The 22,572-nt window shown below is 42.3% G+C and overlaps 1 protein-coding gene across 1 annotated transcript in view; it reads right to left on the minus strand.

Annotated features, from left to right (window-relative positions):
• osbp2b (oxysterol binding protein 2b) overlaps positions 1 to 22,572 on the minus strand; it is a 53,702-nt gene that overhangs the window by 27,429 nt on the left and 3,701 nt on the right. The window contains exon 2 of the mRNA XM_008276547.1: positions 19,997 to 20,205. Within this exon, the coding sequence (XP_008274769.1) occupies positions 19,997 to 20,205 (209 nt within the window). The remainder of the gene's footprint in view (positions 1 to 19,996; positions 20,206 to 22,572) is intronic.

Consider the following 22,572-nt stretch of genomic DNA (forward strand, 5'->3'; position numbering starts at 1 on the left):
AGGGGATGGGACTGTAATCCTGGCCAGTAATTGCTAACTGGCTCCATACCTCCCCTGAGACGCATCACAAGCAGACAAACCGTGGAGACAGCAGGTTAAACCCAGTAACACAGCGCTCAGCTCTCCACAAGCAAATGAGAAACTGTGCAGTGCAACCCATCACTGTCCCCGAAGCTCTGCAGTCCGGCTCTGGCAGTGTATCCAATCGAACACTCAGACACCAGCAAACAACAAAAGAAAAGATTAACAGCAAACTGCAGCAGCTAAACATTGAGTTTTAATTCAGTAATGTTTTACAATGTGCTAGAATGGACAAAAAGGAACACAATCAGCCTGCGGACTGCTAAACTGCAGATTTATATTCCGGTATGCAGAGTAAATTTAAAAATTCCCATCTGGTGCATCAAACCTGTGAGAGTGAAATGGCTTTGGCTTACTGCATAACTACCGTCTGAAGGTTGAGGTCATTAATTATCCTACAACCTCCGAATACTAACTGAGTTCATCTACACAAGTCTGGTGACTGTGGCGGGGTTTCAGGATATTACTGCGGTAATGAAAAAGTTTGCTGCTGTACAGAGAATCACAAGTGTGTGTTTACTATTTGAAACCATCTGCAGTGATCTCTTCATTGTCTGATGTGCACTACATTTACAAAATTGTAATGAGCCCACTTAAAACCCATGCATACAACTGTGATGAGCATCCATTAACTGCATACATGCTCACATACACAAGTTGTTTAGTAGCATGCATGCAAACAGCTGTTCAGGCTGTAAGAAGAGGAGAAACGTGTGTTTACCGCTACTGTGGCTCATTTAAAGCAGGTCTGGTATATAAAAAATAAATGCTTCTGACAGACTGGTCTCATTAACAGAAGTACAGTGTATCAGGTGTATTTCCCCAACACAGCACATAGTCCCCAGTCTTAAGTAATTTGCTTGCGTACGGCAACTTTAAATTAGACGCTCATTAACGAACACATGCACACTGTAAACAGCATACAGCAACACGTCTTACAGATGCAGTATGATTTATTATTCAAGCTGTAATCTTTCACATTTTCATCAAATCCAACCCTTTTTCATATAAATTCAGTGTTTTTCTGTTGAGTGTGTTTAATTAACTCACTATATAGTGCTGCTAGTGCTGGAGTGCACCATTCTCGTGCTGGTTTCCAACTGTCTTCAAATACATGTACGATAAACATGTCTTGCACACAATCAATCCAGTGTTACCGTTTTGTTAATTTAACCTCCAAATACAGTCGTGACTTGATAATCTGACACTAAATGTAAAACCTTCTTTTATGTCGGATAGCAAGGCTGTCGGTTGTCAAGATGGAGGTCGAGATACAAGGAGGGCTTGATGTTTGAAGGGTGATTTGTTGTTGATTATTATTCATAGTTGTTATAATAACCGGTAGGGCTGGTCCAAATAGCACTTTCTGGTCTCTGGATATTCAGGCCCAATTAATGATGAATATCCAAATATTCTGTGCAGTCGGGTGGATGACACTTCCACCCCGGCAGAGCACTCCGACGGGGTGGAAGTGGCCGGAACGCACAGGCAGTACTTGGCTGCTGATGCCAGTTTAGGACAGCGGTCACATTTCTGTTTCCATCATCGGCGGTGGCAGCGGCGGCGCCACCATCCATGTTTACTTTCGTAAACACTGAGCACGCTCGTTGTTTCCTCTTCTACGCATGTGGGACACTTTTGGGTCATATGAAGCTCACACAGGAGATCACATACAAGTCGCATTTAATTGGATTAATCGGATTTCACCAAAAAATCTGAATTGAGCATGAAGTCCTGCAGTCTGAACGTAGCCAATCTGTCGGATTGTTAAATCAGATAATACACCGTTATCCGAGGTTTTCAGATTGTTAAGGGTCAGATTATCGAGTCACGACTGTATCTTGAATAATGCCATATTAAATCACTGGCAATACACCAAGACAACCAAAGCGTCACCCAATCAACCAGCACAGAAATCCTAAAGACTACAACTTGACTTACACAATGTTGACTGTTTCCTTGTCTTTTATGTACTGATTCCTTTTTAAATACTAGCTTCTGACAGCATATTCCTTCAAACATATTAATCTAAGTACTTGTTGTAGCTGTTAGGGGGATATTAACCATTAGATAAGATGCTATCATGCTCTTTATCCTAAAGTACCTCTCCCTGTAATATCTTCAACTGTAAAAGTCAACATGGGCGGTGTTGTAAATCAAATATCAGTATTGCTTTAACACAAAACTATATTTGTATTTTGTATTCTGCACTATTGTGATAAAACGCCTCAATTTGTCAAATATTTAACACAGCATTATGCAGGTATTTTATCTTAAAATAACAGCTTAGAAATCATTTTGACGGTGCACTAACTCTTAACATGGGGAATGGCTTCTCTTTCACTCCCTCAGCACACCTCAAATGGCTGTTCTTGCGCTACATAATTTGTGTGAGTGGGTACGACCCTGTTATGTGACCCTATTACAGCACTACATCATGCACATGTTTTCAGTACAGATCACCTTCACTCTGGTTGCTACCTGCCACAAAACGGAAAAAAGAAGAAGATGGTTTTCAGTATGGGCATCACGATAGAGCCGAACAGACCGAACAACAAAGGAAGCTGAAAAGGGCAAAAGGAAGAGCGACTAGGAGAGAAGTCAGGCGAGAGTAAAACTCCTGTTTCTTCACTTAGCAAAAAAGAAAAAAAAAGCCAGCTAGACAGATGGTGAGCTGGCCTTTTTGCTGTTGGACTAGTTAAGCCATATTAGCCAGCTTGTTTTGTGTTGTTGCACTTGCTTGTTAGCAGTCAAGGCAGGTTATTTCAAAGGCTGAGCCACTAGCTGGACATTTCAGTGGAATAAGACAGCATCGGCTTCACTCAACTGGTAATATAACAATAACACTGGCTTCTATTATTTATTGGTAAACTGTGCTGAGCTGGTAGTTTTGAATTACTTTTTCGCCATTGATGTGTAAACTCTTGAGTTTTAATCACTGAATAACATGTAAGGCTAAGTTGCCTATCACTGTGGAAAGTAAAATTGCTGGTTTGTACAAAAATGATGATTTTTTTTTGTTTTTGTATAAGAATTGATGTTTGGCACTCAAGCTTAGAACCATAGACTGTATAAAACATGGACGTAGCAACCGGCCCTGAAAAATGAAGCCAACCCGGAAGTGTCAAAAACCTACATCCACGAGCTGCTGGCTCCAAAAAGCCCTGGCTCCCATAGATTTGAACTGGAAAAGAAGTTATCACAGATCACGAAATACCGCATTCCTACAGCTCAGGATTTTTTTCTTATTAGTTTTTATAATCAAATCCAGAGATCAGGTGGCCAATCTGAAAATAAATCAATACCGATTTTTTTAAAAATCGTCAAAATTTTGCAGGGCAAGGGGCGTGGCTGGCTTGATTGACAGTCGGCAGCGACGATACAGACGAAGCCAGCAGAAGGCGGTAAATGTGGGCGGACAGAGAGGGCCCGCCTCTCAATCCGTCTGACCAATCGCTGCTCCTATGGCTCCGCCCCCCTCCGACGATTTTTGCGTCACTGGCCCAAAAATCCAAGATGTCAACCAGGAAGTAGCAAAACCCTGGCTTCATTTTCTCAGTGCAGAAACCAACGGGTGACGTCACGGTAGCTACGTCCATCTTTTATACAGTCTTTGCTTAGAACACAGAATCGTGTAATTCCCACCTGTGGCCGCTGTTGCCGCTGTTCAGCAAAAGTTGCATAGTGTTGCTTTAATTCACTGGTTATCCCATCTCATACTAAACACTGCAACGACACACCACAAAACTCTGCATGCTCATTTTAACAGTTAAATGAGCATTTTCATCCCCTGGTTTGAGCGTTCATAGCGATGAAGAACTCACTGTTACTGCCATTGATTGTACAATCTGATAATCTAGAAAGATTTATTAAAAAGTCAGCGTAACCCAAGAACACAGAGGATGTTGTCATCCAGAGGCTATGTGCATCTCGGGAGGGATAAAAGTAAACTGTCTGCTGTGTGAAAACTGGCACAGTTTTCTTTCTCTCTTCTTCAACAGGAACAATCTCAGAGAGACACACATGGTTTAATAACAACTGATTATCAAACTGATGTGGAATCTCACATGGCTGTGCAGCTGCAAAAGAGCTTTTCCATGTCAACAATCCACTTACAGTAATTCTCTTCATCACAGCAGCACCACAAATTTCCACTAAGTAAAAAAAACATTTCATTGTCAGATAATTTCCGAAGACCCATGGTTAAGGATATGGTTCAATATATGATCATTTAAAACAGATAAAAACCAGCCGGGAGGTTAGGGAGCATACCACAGGAGTACAAACGCTGTCAGCAGGGTTTGATTCCCAGCCATCTAGATCTTTACTGCATGTCCTTCCCCTGCTCCCTCTCTCCCCACATTTCCTGTCTGTCTACACTGCACTATCGGAATACAGGCAAAAATGCCAGGAGAAAAATGAGGACTGTGAATTATTGCACAAGGGCAAAACTGCAGGCACTTTCTGGGAAGTAATACAGTACAAGAGGCATTCTCTGCGGCTGCTTTATTTGTGCTCTGATCATTTATTTTACAAGAATACAGCGTATACATGACCATTTAAATTAGAAGTTTCAGAGGCTTGTCAGGTTTGTTTGCGTTAAAAATTCATCCTTACACTGAGGAATGAATGGACTGTTTCTTACGCTGCTTTCTTTGTTCACAAATCCCAATTGCTGCCTCAAACTAGAGCACAGCCTTCATGACAGTGACAATAACACGCCTTTCAGAGTTTTCTATCATGGCAAGGACACTGTAATGCATCTTATTATATAGGTTGCTTTGTTGTGTTTTGCAGTGGTGTCCTGGTGTGAACAGTGAGCTCTCCAGTTTACTGAGAGGTTTAAAGCTTCAACTTAACAGTAGTTTTTGTCGTTATCTGTGTATCTGTGTGCTCATCGACACAGTTAAGAAGTTGATGTAGATAAAGCTGTGTAGAAATCACAAATTAATGACAACACCAGAGTCGTTGTGATTTTGTAGTTGTTTTTTTTTAGCCCTGTGGTTGCTTTCCCAAATGATGCGTCAAATAAAAGTCCTTTGTTTTAAAGTTGTACAACATTTTTTTTTTATCTACGAGCTAATTTGATAAATCAGAAGTAGCTGCATGATTCTGTATTTTACTACTCACATTTAATCACATATCACATCCAAACACTTCCACACAATCCAAACCAGCTGACTTGAGCTTTTTTTTGTTGTTGTTGTTTTTGCATAAATATGAAACTCGCTTTTTGTATCAAAACATATTAAATTCACATCTGCAGTATGTCAGCTGCATTTTCTATAACAAACATTAAAATGTCGAGCTAACTGTGTCTAAAAAATTGGGCAATACCAGTAGAAAACAAGATAGAAGCACTTTCATATCAGAATATTGTAACATAAATATACAGGAGGTTCTCATGAGGGCTGCTTCATCACATTATGTCCTGACACCACAAGAGAACAGTGAATAGTATTAGTACGTCTCTGGAGGATTCTTTTTGGACTCAAAGACTTGGCATCTGGTTCTGACTCGTGATCTTTTAGTAATTTCATCGCATCCCAACACTGAGGACAATGTGCAGAAGCCTACTATGACAGACCACAGTAAGTCCTAAAACAGCATGGGCTGCACTACCTATGCCAACCTCATTTCAGTGAACAAACAGGCAAAGTGAGGAGACGGAGAGCCCAGGGCTTAAGAGCACAGCTGTTCAACTCCACATTGTCCAACTCAGCCACGGGCAAGAAAACAATAGATGAAGTGAGAGAAGTGGAAAGACACAGTAGAATGGGCAGAGACAGTGAGGGGAAAACATCACAGCTAACATATTTATCATTGTTGCACCAAAGGTAACAACATAATCATATACAGACAACATGAACTACAGCTTACAGGAGGACATTAACCTGTCATGAGCAGTAATAGAATATTGATTTGTTCTGTGCAAAATTCCTTACTATTTGGTTACTAGGCTATACAGAGTAATATTTCTTGTAAGTGTACAGTGCAAAAAATTCTATTATCTGTTATAATTAGCTCCTGTCCTCCCGACCCCACTACAGTATATTAACAAACAGGTTCTAGGACCCTGGGATACACAGCACATCCCATTCTACAGTTTCTGATGGTGCAATGAACTCTACCCTCATAATATGCGCGCACAGATACACATTGCCAACACAACACGTAGGCCTGGCAGGCTCCGACTCATCCATATGCAAATGTAAGGTGGAGCAGGCGTAAAGAAGAGAGAGGAAATGAGTCCGAGCGAGAGCAGCACGGGAGAAAGAGGGGAAAGAGGGAAGGAGGCTGCATGCAGCGAAGAGTGCGAGGGAGAGGACAGACTGCTCTTTTTTTTTTACAGCGTGAGGCGCTGCGTTGTTGAAGAAGCTGCAGAAATGTAAGCAACCAAGGTGACAGATGATAGATGCCAGAGCGAGAGGAAGACGGATGGAGGGATGACAGCTACCTCTCAGACGTGCGATAAGGAGGAGATGGTAGGATGGTAGGAAGCTTTTGTCGTTGGACAGATGGAGAGGAGTGACAGCTCCTGTGCTGCAGCTTTAGCCGTAACTGTACTGACCCTGGTTGAGTTTACTCAGGCAGCCCGAGTTGCAGAGGGAGCGGACCGTCCCCGACTCCCAGCAGCTGCGGCCCTTCATCCCACTCTCTGCAGGCCTGATCCCACTCCACGCTCCCTGAGACGCAACGCTGCCCTGGGCCGCTACATAATCCCAGCGAGGGGGGGGCAGAGGCAGCGACTTTCCCTGTTCAGCATTGCAGCGTGCACACACATGCGTGCATACTCACACACGCACAGTGCACACATACAAGGATGTGGGGAGCGATGCAGGCGCCCCCTCTTGTAATTCCTATCTCCTCTCCTGCATTGCTTCCCTGTCTTCAAGAAGCACGCACGCCCTGTGCATACACACATTCACAAAGCTCGGCACATTTACAATTCTCCTCCACATGCTTCTCTCAGTGCAGTGCAGACTGGAGAGGGAGGGAGGAAGGAGGGAGGGAGCGAGCGAGTGAGTGAGTGAAGCAGAGAGGAGATAGGACTCAGCAGCCAGCAGTCATCTACATAACTAAGACCGGAATGCATTGCTTCCTCTCTGTTACCCCCCTCCCCGCCGCTGCCTGCTGCTTTGGTAGCTTGACGGCAAAAGTCAACAATTTCAGGAAGCAGCAGAGATGGTATTAAGTAAGGGCTATGTGGGTTCAAAAATGTATAATGAGACACGAGGGATGAAAAGATTACAGATAAACTCAGAGTAGTGCCACTTGACCAAAGGTGTGAAGTTTAAAGAAACCATCCTTCAATAAAATGCCTATTTCCTCTCCTACTGACTGATAAATCCTTGTGGTGTTACCCTCTGCCCAAATCTTTTTATAGCGCTGATTATCAGCTCTTGATAGAAATCTTAAAATCTGACCTCTCTGTCAGTGTCACTGTACCAATAACAGCAGAATTCATACTGGAGCAGCGCCTGGGCTGCAATAACAATCCTCACTCCTGCCTTCTCAAAGTGGGTGAAGGTTGTCATTTTTGTGCTACTGCCAGTGCACATATCACACTGAACTGTAAATCAAGGTCACCTTGGTCACCTGAACCAGTTTTCTGCCCCTTCTGTTCACTGTGGATTTCTGTGAAAATACATGTTACATCTACTCTCGGTAGAACCAGCCAATTAATCAACATACAAGATATTTACAACAGAATCACATCGTAATGCTTCGTAGAGGTAGTCATGCATACTCTGTTGCTAAATTAGGGCTGCACAATACTTGAAAAATATTTTGGTGTTTTTGTTTCTTAAATCCAAGAATTTGGAAAACTTGAAAAATCCTGTTTGGAAAGAATCATTTACTCCATTTATTATTTAGTCATTTGTAACCTTTTCATATGCTGTTATGGTGGCAAAGGCATCCAGAATCATTTTTGCTTTAACTGGCATTCAGATCTGGCTTTCCAGCACTGATTTAAATGGTCAAACAAATGTATTTTGTTGTCTTGTGTAGCGGCAAAAAACTGCGAGACACTGTTTGTGGTGAAAATCATCCTTTCTGTCGCTGAAATATTCAAATACAACTGAAGGGTCTATTTGTAGCCAAATCATCATCTTCAGTGCTTTTCTACTGTTACTCATTTATTTACCAAATTATATTCTGTCAGACAGACTGCTCTTGTTTATCACTCGTGCTAAATAAGAAAAGTTTTCTTTTTGTATCATGCAGGGAAAAAGTTGTAAGATGATGAAACATGATGTGTTGGAGTTAATGTGACTTACTTCCCATTGCACCGCTGCTGTGTGAATACTGCGCATGTGCACATCACAGTGTTGATGCTGAAACAATATATTGTGCAGCTTTACAATAAATCACAGATGGTTTACCACTAAACAGTACACTTTTCATTGCCATTTCTAAAACCCATCTCTTTTCTAAATACTCATCATAACAAAATGAACGTCCAAACTATCTTAATTTCCTTATTTACTTATTCTCTGTGTAGTGGTGTTATATCTAGAAAAGCAAAGGCTGTAAATGTTTCATGATGCAACAGCAATTCTTTCTTCCATGGGGGTGACAGCGCGAGTAAAATGCAAACAGCTGTGCAAATCAGCTACTGTACTGTACAGTCCTGAGTTATTCCCTTGATTAAAAACCCTGCTGCTGTATCATATGGAGCCTGTCTACTGTAATATCTTTGTTGCAGTGATTCTGTAGAAACATCTGATAACAGCAGAAACAGGTAACGGGGGGGAGGGCTGCTACAGGCTGGAAGTGAGGTGAAAGAAGTGCTGACCAAGAAAAATTGTTGGGCTGTAAATAAATAACGCCGTCTAAATGTCCCGGGGCATGTTCTTGAGGGCAATGAAGCATGAAACAACAATTAATTTCATACTTGACCTTCATTTTCATTTCTTCGCTACAGTTATGTTCAACCGTGATAAGAGGGCCAGATCTCACCGGTGAAAACAGCTGGCTTTGTGCGATATGACGCATCTTCTTAGATGCATTTTGAAGTTATTTAAACATGCTTTGGCTTTCAATCATCACTCTGAATGTGAAGCGACTTAAGCCAGATTTTATGCATGAATAGTGTGATATAAATGTTTAATTTGATTTAATATCTCCAGTATTAATTATGGATTTAACTGCAATTACCAGAGTCACTTGTGATATTAAATGGCTTGTTAATCGGACTAAAATGTAATCTTTCATAGCTTAATATGTTCTCAAGCTACTGTATTTGATTTCACATTGTTAGCTACTAAATGTAAGTATTAATACATAATTATGCGTGACATATATATATATATAGCAAAGCATTTACATCGATCAGCCACAACATCTGGAAGAGGGACCTCCAAATTTGTTCTATGGTGTCTGGCACCGGGACCTTGGAAGCAGATCCTTCGGGTACTGAAGGTTACAGGATGGAGTCTCCATGGATCAGACTTTTTTTAGCGCATCCCACAGATTCTTGATCAGATTGGGATCCCGGAAAGGTTGGAGGACAGGTTAAGTCTTGGGCTTGAGCCGTTACTAAGAAGCTTGTGGACCATCTTATTGGGGGGAGGTCGCTGCTGTTGGAGAGTACCTTTGCCTGGCCTGCAACAACATTTAGGTGGGTGGTGCATATCCAAGCAACATCCACATGAATGCCAAGGTTTCCAAGTAAAACACTGCATTTAAATGACATGATCAAAGTTATTCACGTCACCTGGAAGCGGTTTTAATGTTGTGGCTGATCAATGTACTTACATTGGACAAATAACAAAACATAATACTGCACTTAAATTTTGAAATGAACAGAAGATAACTGCAGTCAATATTATATTATCTTCATGAGAAGGATCCATTTTTTTTGCTACCTAAAAAAGTCCTGCAATCTGGAGTAAAACAAACGCTGCTCCAAATATCACATGATAGTCTTTTGAAATCTCAGTTGAGGAGAAATTCAACTCCAAGTTTCCCTGTTTATTTTTAACTTGCTGGAGATGTATGAAGGTCAGACCATCTAAAAGACAAACTAAAGAGAAAGATGATGTTTGAAGAGCCTGAGCTACAGTCTCATTGTGCCAATTACTGCATTAAGAAACAGGAACCCTCCACAGCCTGAACGTACTGAGCTCATTAAAACCAGTTCAAGAGCGAGAACTGTTTCATCGTGGCAAAAAAAATACTTTAAAGATGACATTTTAGAAGTCTCATTCTGATTTCGAGAGCAATTAAACCATTAGTCTGCGTTAACTCCAGCAGCAGCAGCAGCAGCAGCCATTTAAATGTTATTGATCCAAATCAAAGGATCATATTATTTTGGTGCTGCTTGTAAGAAGCAGAAACAAACAGAAAAAAAAAAAAACTGCAGTGAAGCCAAAACTGTGGTCTCCTAATGCACTGACACTCCTGTGGCAATGACAACCCGCTTATCCAAAGGAGGTGGAAGATCCTTAATTAACCACAAATGTGAGAGTTAAGAGTAATTGCTTCCTGCGTCAGCCGACACCGACTTAGAGTAAGAGGACCATGCATCAACTTAATGATTTAGTAATCGCAAACAGACACTTCATATGAATGTCGCACGCAGCAGAGTGAAATTACAGCTGACTCTCAATACACCAGGGCGATGAATCATCCGGCCCTACGTGCACTTAGTCATGTCTGACAAATAAACTTCAGGTAGCATCTTTGCACGGCAGCTGCTGGTGTCGGCACCGTTAGTAGCTCTGTGTGTTGAAACTTTTGAAAAGAAAAATATCTCGACTCATGTCTTGAAGCAGGTAGAAGAAATAGTAGTTAAAAATAAATGCATCTTATTCGTATGCAAATGCAGACACTCCAGAAGTTAGCGAGATAATCTTCTCAACAGAACAGAAATCCTGTGTAAGAGGCTCTATCATTATCTCTAACAATGTGTCGACTGCACGCAGACCATCATATCCTGTCTGACACACTTCTGAGAAAACCTTTAAAAACTGCCTTGATTTCCTTGAGTGTCTGATTCATAAAAAAACAAGAGTAAAATATATTTTCCACGTCCCTACTCAGGATCTTTTTTAAGCCCGGACAATCCTAAATTTTAAAAACCGAATTTACATTCAGGATGTTAATAAACCATCTTTATTAGCATAGAGCTCAACCAAATGTTTCCATGGCTGCTGAGCAGAGCTGCAGACTGAGCTGTGCTTTTTATTTTTTGTATTTTTTTCTTACCGCTGCTCATTAAAAGAGAAGTTTCAGTTCAGTGGTACTTGTCTTGAATGTACAGTTTAACAGGCTTAAGGTCAGCAAAGGACGTTTCGGCATCCAAACTTGCCGTTGAAGGATTATTTTTGTGCTAGCGTGATTCATTATCGCACTGCGTGACCTGATCTCTCTCTAGCAGTCAACAGGCACCTCTATTTCCCTGTAGAATTTCACAAAACTATCATCAGGGGGTATTTGTCAAAACACTGAGCCGCTGTGCTTCGTGCATGCTGTGAAGTCCTGGTGTTGGTACACTTGTGCTCGGATCGGTTCCCTTTCTTGTCGTGGCTAAATTCGTGGCGGTCCATGTTGCTGCAATGCAAGCCTTTGGTGTGCGTTACAGCAACATGGACCTCAAAGTTGTTGTAATGCACATCTCATTACAGACGTTCCTGTAATGTGAGTCCGTGCTGTTGTAATGTATATGTGCCATTACAACAGTCAGACCACTTGACTTCTCTCCTTTCAACTGTTATCTCACAGGTTCACAACCATGCCTTAACTGCACAAGCCTTCAGAAATGTTCATACCTAAGATGAAAAATAGATGATTTATAAACAGTAATGGGAAATGAAGGACAAGACTTTGCTGAAAATATTGGGGTAATACTGAACCATGTGTCAAGTATTGTGCTGTGAGGTGAATAAACAGAAGTATTCATACCTACAAACAGTCTTCACATCATCTCCATCACGCCCACATTTGTCATCATTAAGTCAGACTAGTCATAACAGTGGGACAAAAAACATGTTGTTCATCATATAGTTAGGTATTTGAAGCTGTAATATTGAAAAGATGTCAAAGCTGTTCCACCCTTTTTATTATTATTATTTCTGACACTTTCTGATTGACTATTCATTAAAAAAAAACCCCTCTGGTGAAAACATATTTTTAAAAATTGTAACGCGTCCATGCGGTGACTTTTATATGCAAGTAGACACATTATGCACGAAATAAGCAACCAACCCCACGACTGAGCATTTCAGCCTTGAAGCTATAGCATATTGATGACCGTCTCAAAAACACGAATACAGACATCAAACCGAAGGAACCAATCCTGTTCCGGCTTTCTGTATCATTACCATTCTTCAGAAGTGGTTTCCTGCTCCAACATATATGGCTGAATTACTGCAATATGTCAACTTGTGATTATGTGGTGTAGACTATTCTACAGTGTTTGAGCAGAGTAGTAGGTGAGCTGGTGTTCTCGAGCTGCAGAGGTGTGATTGGAGAGAGCAGGGAGGAGATTATTTTCATGGAATAAACTTCTAAATATGTACATTTTTGCTAAGTTTAATCAATGTTGAAGGGAATCTATGCACCATACACCTCACACATCTACCAAAATGAATTTATTCTCATGGTGTGCACTAATAGCTTCTCCTGTCAAACTCAGTTGAGCTTGGTTGCAAAGAGTACTGCATTAAAACATATATGATTTTTCTGTCCATCTCTCACTGTCTTTAGCAGAACAAACAAGACAACTGGGCTTCCAACCGTGGTGCCCTTTAAAAAGCAGCAAAACAACACTCAATTTGCAGTGTTGGACTGTAGAGCTGTGAGGAAAGTCCCACTCGTACAGCTGTGGAGGAAAGAGCAGCAGCTGGCCCAAACAGTTTCACCTGACCAGTGAAACAGAGGTGTGACGACACTGAAATCCCGTAAGACGATAAAAAAAAAAAAGGGGGGAAATGGAAAACGGAGTACTGAACCACTATTGTCCCAGCTGACCGCCCCGAACAATGGTTAATTTATATTTTAATGACCTGCCTAAATCAGCGTTCTCGGTTTCTCAACTTGCTGCTGATAAAGCAGAAAAGCTACAGAGTGCACGGCAAGGAGAAAATGTGTGCACCGACTGGGACACAATGCAAGGTTAATAATGAATTCAGGTTTCATGCAGCATATAGCAGGTCAGTGTGTTCACACTGGAGCCACACAGAGCAGATAAATCCTGGAACAACCAAGGATGGCACCATAATACTGGTAATACAGCGAGGACCCAGCAACAATACAGTCTTTCAAAAAAGCTCTTCCACTATCTACTGACTGTATGTAGTCAAGTTTAATTTATAGATCCGCTAATTCCATTATCCTGTTAAAGCTATGCTATAAGAATATCACAATAGACTTAATGGTTTAATACCAACACACGCATGTAAATGACAAAATCCGAGCTTAGACTCCCAAACATGTTAAGACACAAACACTGACCCACACACAATCCGCAAAAGAACATATTTAGCAAAAGAGGCTGTTCGCAAACAAGTGGTCGCTGCAGATTTCCAGATATATTCAGCTCTATGAACTCTGATCTGCATGTGGTAAATTACTTGCTTTAACAAGTAATCCCTACTCGTCACATTTCAAGAAACTGCTTGATTCAAATATCCAGTCACACTTGAAGTACATTTCATGAACCACTAGAGTCTAGTATAAAGTTGACACCTTCACCTTGACACAAATCAAAGATGGCAACACTTTTATCTGTCCATCCATCCATCCATCCATCCATCCATCATCTATACACCACTTAATCCTCACTAGGGTCGCGGGAGGCTGGAGCCTATCCCAGCTGACTCAGGGTGAAGGCAGGGGACACCCTGAACAGGTCACCAGCCTATCACAGGGCTACACTTAGAGACAGACAACCAAGCACACTCACATTCACACCTACGGACAATTTAGAATCACCAATTAACCTCAACATGTTTTTGGACTGTGGGAGGAAGCCGGAGAACCCGGAGAGAACCCACGCTGCACGGGGAGAACATGCAAACTCCACTCAGAAAGATCCCGGGTGTCCTCACCAGAACCCAAACTGGTGACCTTCTTGCTGCGAGGCAACAGTGCTAACCACCGAGCCACCTTGCAGCCTTTAGAGAACTTAAAAATATCAAAAATAAACATTAGTGACCGTCACGTCACTCACAAAATCAAATGACTAAAACATGAAAGAAAGAAAAAAAAAATGTAACATAGCAAGACTAAAACGACATCAAAATCACATGCAAAATGAACACTTACAGGACTTCTGTTGCTACAGTTTGGCAGCCAAAAACAGTTCAAGATTGAATAAGAAACACTAAGACTCTGAAGGCTTAAAGGTTTAAAAGGACTGTAAAACGTGTCTTTCTCAAACCACTTCAGCAGCATAAGAGCAGGAAGAGCGTGTTAAAACATGCAGAAAGCAGCATGTGCTTGTCTGTGATTTAACCTCAGCAGAAGACCCAAAGCAGCATGTTTGGCCAAGAAAGCAGTTTTTAATGTCTAAGCATATAAAGACAAGAGGAAAGTGCCAACCCTGTTCTGTCTAGACAGCAGTCACCTACTAGTAGGGGGATTTAGGGTCCACTAAACATGCGTGCTACAAAGGAAATATTTACCTGACTTCTGAAAATACATTAACAAAAGGAAGGTAGGAATGAAGAGATAGAGAGAGAGAAGCTGAGAATGTAGATGTAGGAGGAGAAAATGCCAGGCGGTTTCAGGTTTGAAAACAGGTTGAGTAGAAACATGAGAATGGGCTTGATTGGTTTCAACTGTTTGCTGCAAGAAAAACAAAAACAACACTGACACAGGGGAGATTCAAAGAGAAAATCAGACCAGCGGGAGATGAAACAGGTGACAAGTAACTCCAAAATCAATGTGTCAGCATGACCAGCAGTGATGGGAGGGAAGTGCAGCTCATAGAGGAAGTAAATCACTGCCCACTATGCAATATGAGACAGTGAAGATTTGATTTCACAGGGATACCTTCCTGGTGCACTCCCAAAAGATTACAGAGACAGATAAGGTGGAAAGAAGTTAAATATGGCAGAAAAACATGAGAAAAAAAACCCCCAAAACCAGACAGAAGAGCAGCCAGTGTATCATTTTTGGCTGGTTGACGATTTGGACAGCGGCACCGTTTATGATCTCCGTGAAGAGCTTGGCTTCCGTTGTGTTTGTTAGGTTACAAGACTGAATCTGACTCTGATCCCTTTGTCTCCAGCTCACTCGTCATTGGGGACTGAGCTGATCTCGCAAATCGACCTCTGCCGGCACACGCCGTTACAGCCAAGACAAACAAGGACAGGCGATTCAATACACAGCCGCAGTAGAACTAATTGATGAAGATGATAAGCGTACCATCTGTCATTTCATAACATCCGTTCGTGAGCGCAAAACGTCACGCAGGATAGATCCCACTGCAAATGAAGCAGCTGCAGATGAATTAAAAATATATAAATATAGATTACATAATATCCTAAAATAAAAGTAATTTAAGACCTTGCTTGTTTGCATTTGATAAAATACCTCGCAATGCAGTTTTTGGCTCTAGTTTGAGTAATAAGGTAGTTGTGAATATTTTCCATGACAAGAAAGAGACTTTATTCTACAGAATAAGACTAACAAAATGACTTTATTGACAAATCACTGTACCACCATCATACCGACTCATTTGTGAGTCATGAATCTATTGATGCAAGCATTTGATGGAAAGGAATCCGGGGCTACTGTGAATGTTTTCGGTGTGAATTTATTGCCACGTAGGCTGGTGTAATAAAACTAACACACACATTATATACTCTGCCCTCTAATCTGAGCGTTCTGCGCTGCTCAGAGAGATCCAATCACTCTAAACAATATACAGCAGTGAATTAATTAAGATTCAGTGTTTCCAATTTAGCGTGATGAAGAAACGTGTTTACATGTCACACCCTTATATTCGTAATAATTCTCCAGCGATGAAATAGTTTTCTTTTTACTTTAACAGTTTCATTGCAGATAAAAATTAACACTGAAGCATTGAAATTGAAGACACTGTTTATGATTTATCCAATGCAAATCATGCAAAACACATATAATGCCAGATAAATACACAGCAGCACCTTACAAGCCTAACTGGACTAACACATGTATGCACACAATCACAAGCACACACATTGCTGAGCACATAAATGGAAGAAAAGCAGTGTACTTACAGGAGGGAGACTGTGCCTTATCTTGTTTGTATTTTTCCCGCAGACTTTGCAGGACAATATCAATGTACTAAGCAAAGGAAAATGGGTGAAAAGGGGAGAGTTGGAGAAAGAGGAAGGTCATTCTATTCAGAAGTAAAAACCCCGCCGGATGAAAAGCAGAGTAAACGGCTTACTGAGAGAGAACGGGAGAGAGAGAGAGAAAGAAAGAGAACGACGGAGGGGGCGGGAAAACCAGACAGTGAGCGAGAGTGCGAGTGGAAGAGGGAGGAAGAGCGAGAGCTGGTGTGAATGTATGGGGGGGTAAAAAAAGAAAGAAAAAAAAAAAGGTGGTTGGGACCAAGAGGCAGCAGAAAGAGGGAAGTGGAGAAATGACAAATGGAGCATGTTTGAAAAGGAGTGATCATAAACTGTCCTCACTTCTTTGAGATTCCGAAGGTTTCAGCACCACGGACAGAGCATTACCTTTTATTGTGAAGGGAGAACAACAGCTGTGATGTCAAAATAAAAGAAACGAATAACGGAGAAATAACACAAGCGAGAGGATGAGATAACTGAGCCCCTACAAGTGAGTCGCCTCCCAGTTTTGCTCAAACAGTCATTCTGAGCAAACATCACCCACAGACTGTCAGATTGACTTACTGATCAAACGCTGATACAGATCAATACACTGTCGTTCGAGGACTCAAGATACACATCAGCTTGCATGCCGAGCACATCACGGTCCTTTGCTACCTCAGCTGTATCTGTGTGAGCTCAGCTAGACCAGGAGAAACCCCTGACTGGATGACCGGTTTCAACATCTACGAATTTCTACAAAAGCATTCCAGTTTCCACTAAAATGTGCCATCTAAGGAAGTTTTTACTTGTGCTAGATTTAAACAGGAGAGCTCGCATATTCAAGCCACCACTGGAACGAGCGATTCCACGCGCTGCTGAGCCCACTTCTACGAGGAGTGGCAAAAACAAGGCAGACAAACCATGAGAGCGGTCACGTTGAAGTGAGGGGAAACACTGCCACCTGCTGAAAGTGTAGCTTAATGGGAATAGCCTTTGGATGTCTAAGCCGTTAGATACTCAATCGAAGCCTAAATTAAAATGATCAGGCACTTTTAACGAGAAGGTTTATAAATACAAAGGCTGCACTCATTCAAGTAATGGATTCAGGGCTCAGCTGCACACAGGACGGATTTCATGGCCGATAGACAAAAACTTTAGATTCTAGAGTCACAGGGAGAAGCTAATGAAACGACAAGCCGCATCAAGCATATCAAGTTATACCGTCGCTCTCTATTGACACACACCATGTGCCCAGGATTTACACTCTGCTCTCCTGAGGAAATCGATAAGAGCTCTTTGTTCCACGGACAGAAAGGGGAGGGCAGGTTAATGAATGTAGGCATCCTATCACTGATGCGTGTTTGTCTAACAAAATGGACAAAGAATTAGATGTTCTTAAAGACCCTAATTGCAAAATTAAGTAGAATTTAATTTTGATAAGCACCGCTGACATATAACAGATGGTAATTCACGAAAGCATTCCTATCAGTAGCAAATGTATTAGCAGGCACTTAAATTTCTGTAGACACATTCACGCAGGGTCTCTTTTCTCACATTCTCTTAAATCCTCCTCCCACAGATAGATTAGCCGAGAAAGGAAGTGTAACAAAAACACAAAGACGCACGTGGATTCTTTGTCGAAGCTTTAAAGCAGTCCCTAACTCAAACCTTAAACAAAGTACACACCATTTTGCTGCTTTATAAAGTGAAAGTCTGATGCATAGCAGGCAATTATAGCATGAATGCAGAAAATACAAGCGCTTTCAAGTTCAGTGGTTTTGAACAAAGAATTAAGAAAGAGCTCCTGATTGACAGCGTTAAATCTGCAACACGTGTAATGAAAGCAACAGTGAAACTGGAGTGACGACTTTCAGCACACATACAGGATACACTGAAACAGGTGCCTTCATGCATTTAAATTGGCACTTGACTCCACCAATTTTATACACCAAGTTCAGGTTACTCTACCTGACTATTACACAGCCTGTGAAAGCCGTTGTATAATCCCTGTATGGCTCTTGAGGGAACTTTCCATAGTTTGAAACAATAACTCTGATGACATCTTCGGGGTTGTCTCAGCTTGCACCTGAGACATTAATTTCCCAACGGACAGCCTGAGGCGCGATGTCCAGCATTTGGAGCTGCACACAAACTGAGGATTAAAAGTTGCAGCCTCTTGTGTTTTGTTTGTTGTGTGTGTTAGCATATTTTTTGTTCTTCTGTATTTGCTAGACTCACAACTTTAAATGTCAGAGTTTTTCTGAGAATAATGGGATGAAGAAAACTGCTGAGACGGTGACAGACTTGTGTGTAAAAACACCTCATGCATCAGAGTTCAAAAGAGGAAACCAATCCTTCAAACAAACATGCCGATCACACATTTTAACAAGTTCCCTGCAGCAAATTTATCTGAGCAACAAGGAACACACGAATGGTACACCGTGAGCTTACATATGGAACTTCTTATGATAACCTGAAGGAATAACATGTTGTACTCTGTTTCAAAAGGCAGCTAGCTTTTGACAAATGCTTTATTTTAATATCAGCTCAACACAGGTATTACATTATATTGGATCCACCAAATATAATGTAATTGTCTTAAAAGGGGCTCCCAGCATGTGCTTGTGCGAGTAATTATTAAAATGGAACAAATGTCAGTCTATACCATCCATACTCTGGCTGATGAACTACTTCTCTTGTAACATACCAGGAAAACATAATGTGCAAAACACTGGTTAAGTAGACAAAGAAGGCTAGGGTGTGTGAAGAGACATTACAGAACACAAAAGCTTTAGCTGGACATCAGCAAAGCTGAACTGGCCATCTGAAAATGTGCATACACACACAAACACACAATTGAAATACTGCTGGCTGTTCAATAGCTTAACCTTTTCAAAATACAAATATACCAGCATTCCTCTCCAGCTTACTGGAAGTGGTGAGCTAAAAAGCGCTCGCATTCTCCCCCTGTCTATATTTAGTGATCAGCCTTTCAAATGGAGGCCAGAGGAATATATAGCCCGTCTCATTCTCTGTAGACCCTGTCTGCAAACGACGAGGGTAGAGCGGATCTGGGATGATGCCAGCGTGAAACGTGAAGAAAAATAGTCCTCCCAGGCTTTTCCCACAGCCTTTGACCAGCAACTTCTTATACAACCATACAAGAATAAGTCCCCTTGGAAAGGAGAGTGTTCTGTTGTCAGGAGGAGGCTGAATGGAAGCTCAGTTCTCACAGTGCCATTAGCATACTCCGGTTTGTTTTCCAACTTGACGGAGCAGGCAGCGCTGCCCTCTCCTGGCTCACAATGGAATGTGAATTACATTAAAGAAGGAGGGCGTGAGCTGTGCTGAATATCAAATGGTAGCGGACACTGGGGACCAGTGGCTGGACGAACATCAAATCTATCCAAATATCTAGACTGGCCTAAGATCTGAAAATGTTGAATCAGAAGTGAACGCACCTTTTACCTAAGATGTGTTCGTCTAGACTGTGATTAACCCAGCCTCTGGATTCTGATCATTAACATCTTTCACTTGTAGCTCATGGCTGTATTATGCACCTGTAGTTTGCACTTCCACAAGAAAAAGCTTGTTGTGGAGCTTAAATTTCCATATAAGTAGCTGCTTGCTACAGCTGCTCTTACCAGACTGATCGTTCATCATGCGGATGGCTTTAGCTTTGGCCAATTCGAGTGCCGTGACCCATCTTTGACGCTCCACTTCCGTGCTAGCCTTCAGATGGTAAGTACGGCCGCCGCTGCTCAGGACGATATTGCAGGCATCTTCTGTGTCGATGTGTGCTGTGGCCAAGTTTATTGTCCCACGACACGTATGGGCCATCTCTGCCTGTGTCCTGCAACAAAATACCATGAGGAGAAAGCTGAAGACACTGATACTGGACATGAGTTCAATGTCATCACCAGCAGTCCATTCAAAAACATAGCATTGCAAATGATTCATACCATTCAGCAAGGTTGCAGGTTGGATAGTGCATCTGACATTCTTATGAACACTGAGCACAAGCAGGGAGGTAGAGAGGGACAGAGGACTGCCAGAATGATCACATCAGTCACTTTGAAAGCCAAGCAACACTGGAAGTACACGGTCACTTCACTGAGCACATCCATTCATGAAACCTATAACTGCAACGGCTAACGTAAAACAAATGGGATGGTTTAAACTTCTAATTCACTCAACAAAAACCTGCCTGCCCTGCTGTGAGTGTGCTGAACTGTGGGTGTCTGGGTAGCCTCCACTAAGACCAACCGTTGCACATTCAGTGGCCACAGTAGTCTAGATAACAAGGCCATTGTCTGGCTCCAAGCCTCTGTAGTGAACACAACCAAACAATGAATAACAGCGTGAACAAAGAGAGAACAGAGTGTGAGAGGTGGTAAAAAAAAAGAGACAGCGATAGTACGGAGACAGAGCCAAAGCAGCAGGGCAAGAGGTTAGAACAAAGAGCAAAGGGGAACAGAGTGTTGTGTCTATGCATACACGCACTGTGTACGTCTTTGTATATACTGCACATACTGTATATCTGTTTCAATTCTATTTTTCAGTAAATCGGGGGCTGCATAAAAGACATCTTGTAAAACATATACAGAAGAATTTACCAAGTAGAAGGATTATGAGTTCAGTCAGTCTACACCATGACAAGTTTTTAAATAAGTCTTGTGTTACTACAACTAATTTGATTAACTGCAAAAAGAGAAATCTGAAAAGGAACGCTGCAGTTTGAACTCTGTGGTAGAAGAAAGCAGGCTGTCTGGCATTTTGTCACGGTCAGGCAAGCTAAGCTGCAGGGCACGGATGGACCATCATGTCCCTGAGAGAGCGAGTTTTCAGTCCAGCCACTGACAGCTGATTTCGCTGATTAACAGCCGCGACCAGAGAGCAGCAACTAATCAGCTAAATCATATGCTCCGCTCACTCTGCTGATGTGCAAAGGTTGTTTCAAATGAAACAAACACATCCTCAGCCCTCCATGTCACATGTCTGCCCATCCATACCCTTGGAAACAGCCCTTTGGAAGCATGCAGCCATGCAGTCATGTGAATTTATTTGTGGGTGCTAACATCCATTCATCCATCCTCAGTGGGCCCTCGCTGCCACAAGCAGCTGGCTCTCAGCAGCACTAAGCTCTCCACCAGCTCCAGTCTCAGCTGACACTAACAAGGTGTTTGCCGCCTTATTAAGTCAGAGGTTGAAGTGTATTTATAAGTTCTGCCAGGCAGTGACTTCCCTCACACTGCTTCTACAGGCTGAAGTCAAGTCTTGTTATAATGCCAATCCAGAACAAGCGCTTCAGTGTACCGCTCCTCTGCTGGCACTCGGTGCACATCAGTTGCGCAGACAACACCGCACTGGGGCCATGCGAAGCAGAGCGGAGGGCGGGCAGGGATCCTGAGCAGCCCAGTTTCCAGCCTTGCCCAGGCGAGCTCAGCTGCAGAGTCCTGGATGTAAATGGGTCACCAAACTCAATGTGCTGCTGATGAGTAAGACGATATCCACGCCGATCGCTTCTACCCTATGGGGAGGCGAGGCCATGCAAAGGCCATGAAATTATACAGTCAAGGAAACTACAAAAGCTGGGAAAGAGAGATAAGCACTACAGGGGCATTAAGGCACTAGTCGAGGAGGAGGCAAAGGTGAGTGGAGGCAGCTGAGGGCATTAGAGGGGGGTCCTGCATGTTGTGCTGAGCCAGGAGAGAATTGCAGTGCGTTACCTGTCAGTCCCCTGTGCACACATCCTCATAAAACACAAATCCACCGATCTGGAGCATGTAATGACAGAACAACAACCAGTGAACAACACACATCAGACGGCCATAAGCATGAAGAGACATACAGAAAACAAGCAGAGGAAATAGGACTCAGTACCCAGAGCATGAGAATGTAGATAGGTTTGTTGTGGCTGTGGGCTGTAATATCACAAGACATGGAGGGAGTGTGCCAGAGAAACCCTGAGGAACGTGCAGTGCTGAAGACAGAAAAGAAACGTAAGACAAGAAAACCAAAGCAACGATACTGCAGCATGGACAGCATGACATGACCTGCTGAAAAGGCTGAAACGATGAGATGTTGAGAATGTGGACGGACTCCCCGCTCCCTCTGCTACTCTCACCTTCCACAGAAAAACACAACGACCACCTCGACAGGCACTCACACTGAGACACTTTACCACGTACACTCTGTGTGCCGGGTGCTAAGACCAAAG

The sequence above is a fragment of the Stegastes partitus genome, unplaced genomic scaffold, assembly GCF_000690725.1.
Source record: "Stegastes partitus isolate 25-593 unplaced genomic scaffold, Stegastes_partitus-1.0.2 Scaffold77, whole genome shotgun sequence".
Taxonomy (NCBI): Eukaryota; Metazoa; Chordata; class Actinopteri; family Pomacentridae; genus Stegastes; species Stegastes partitus.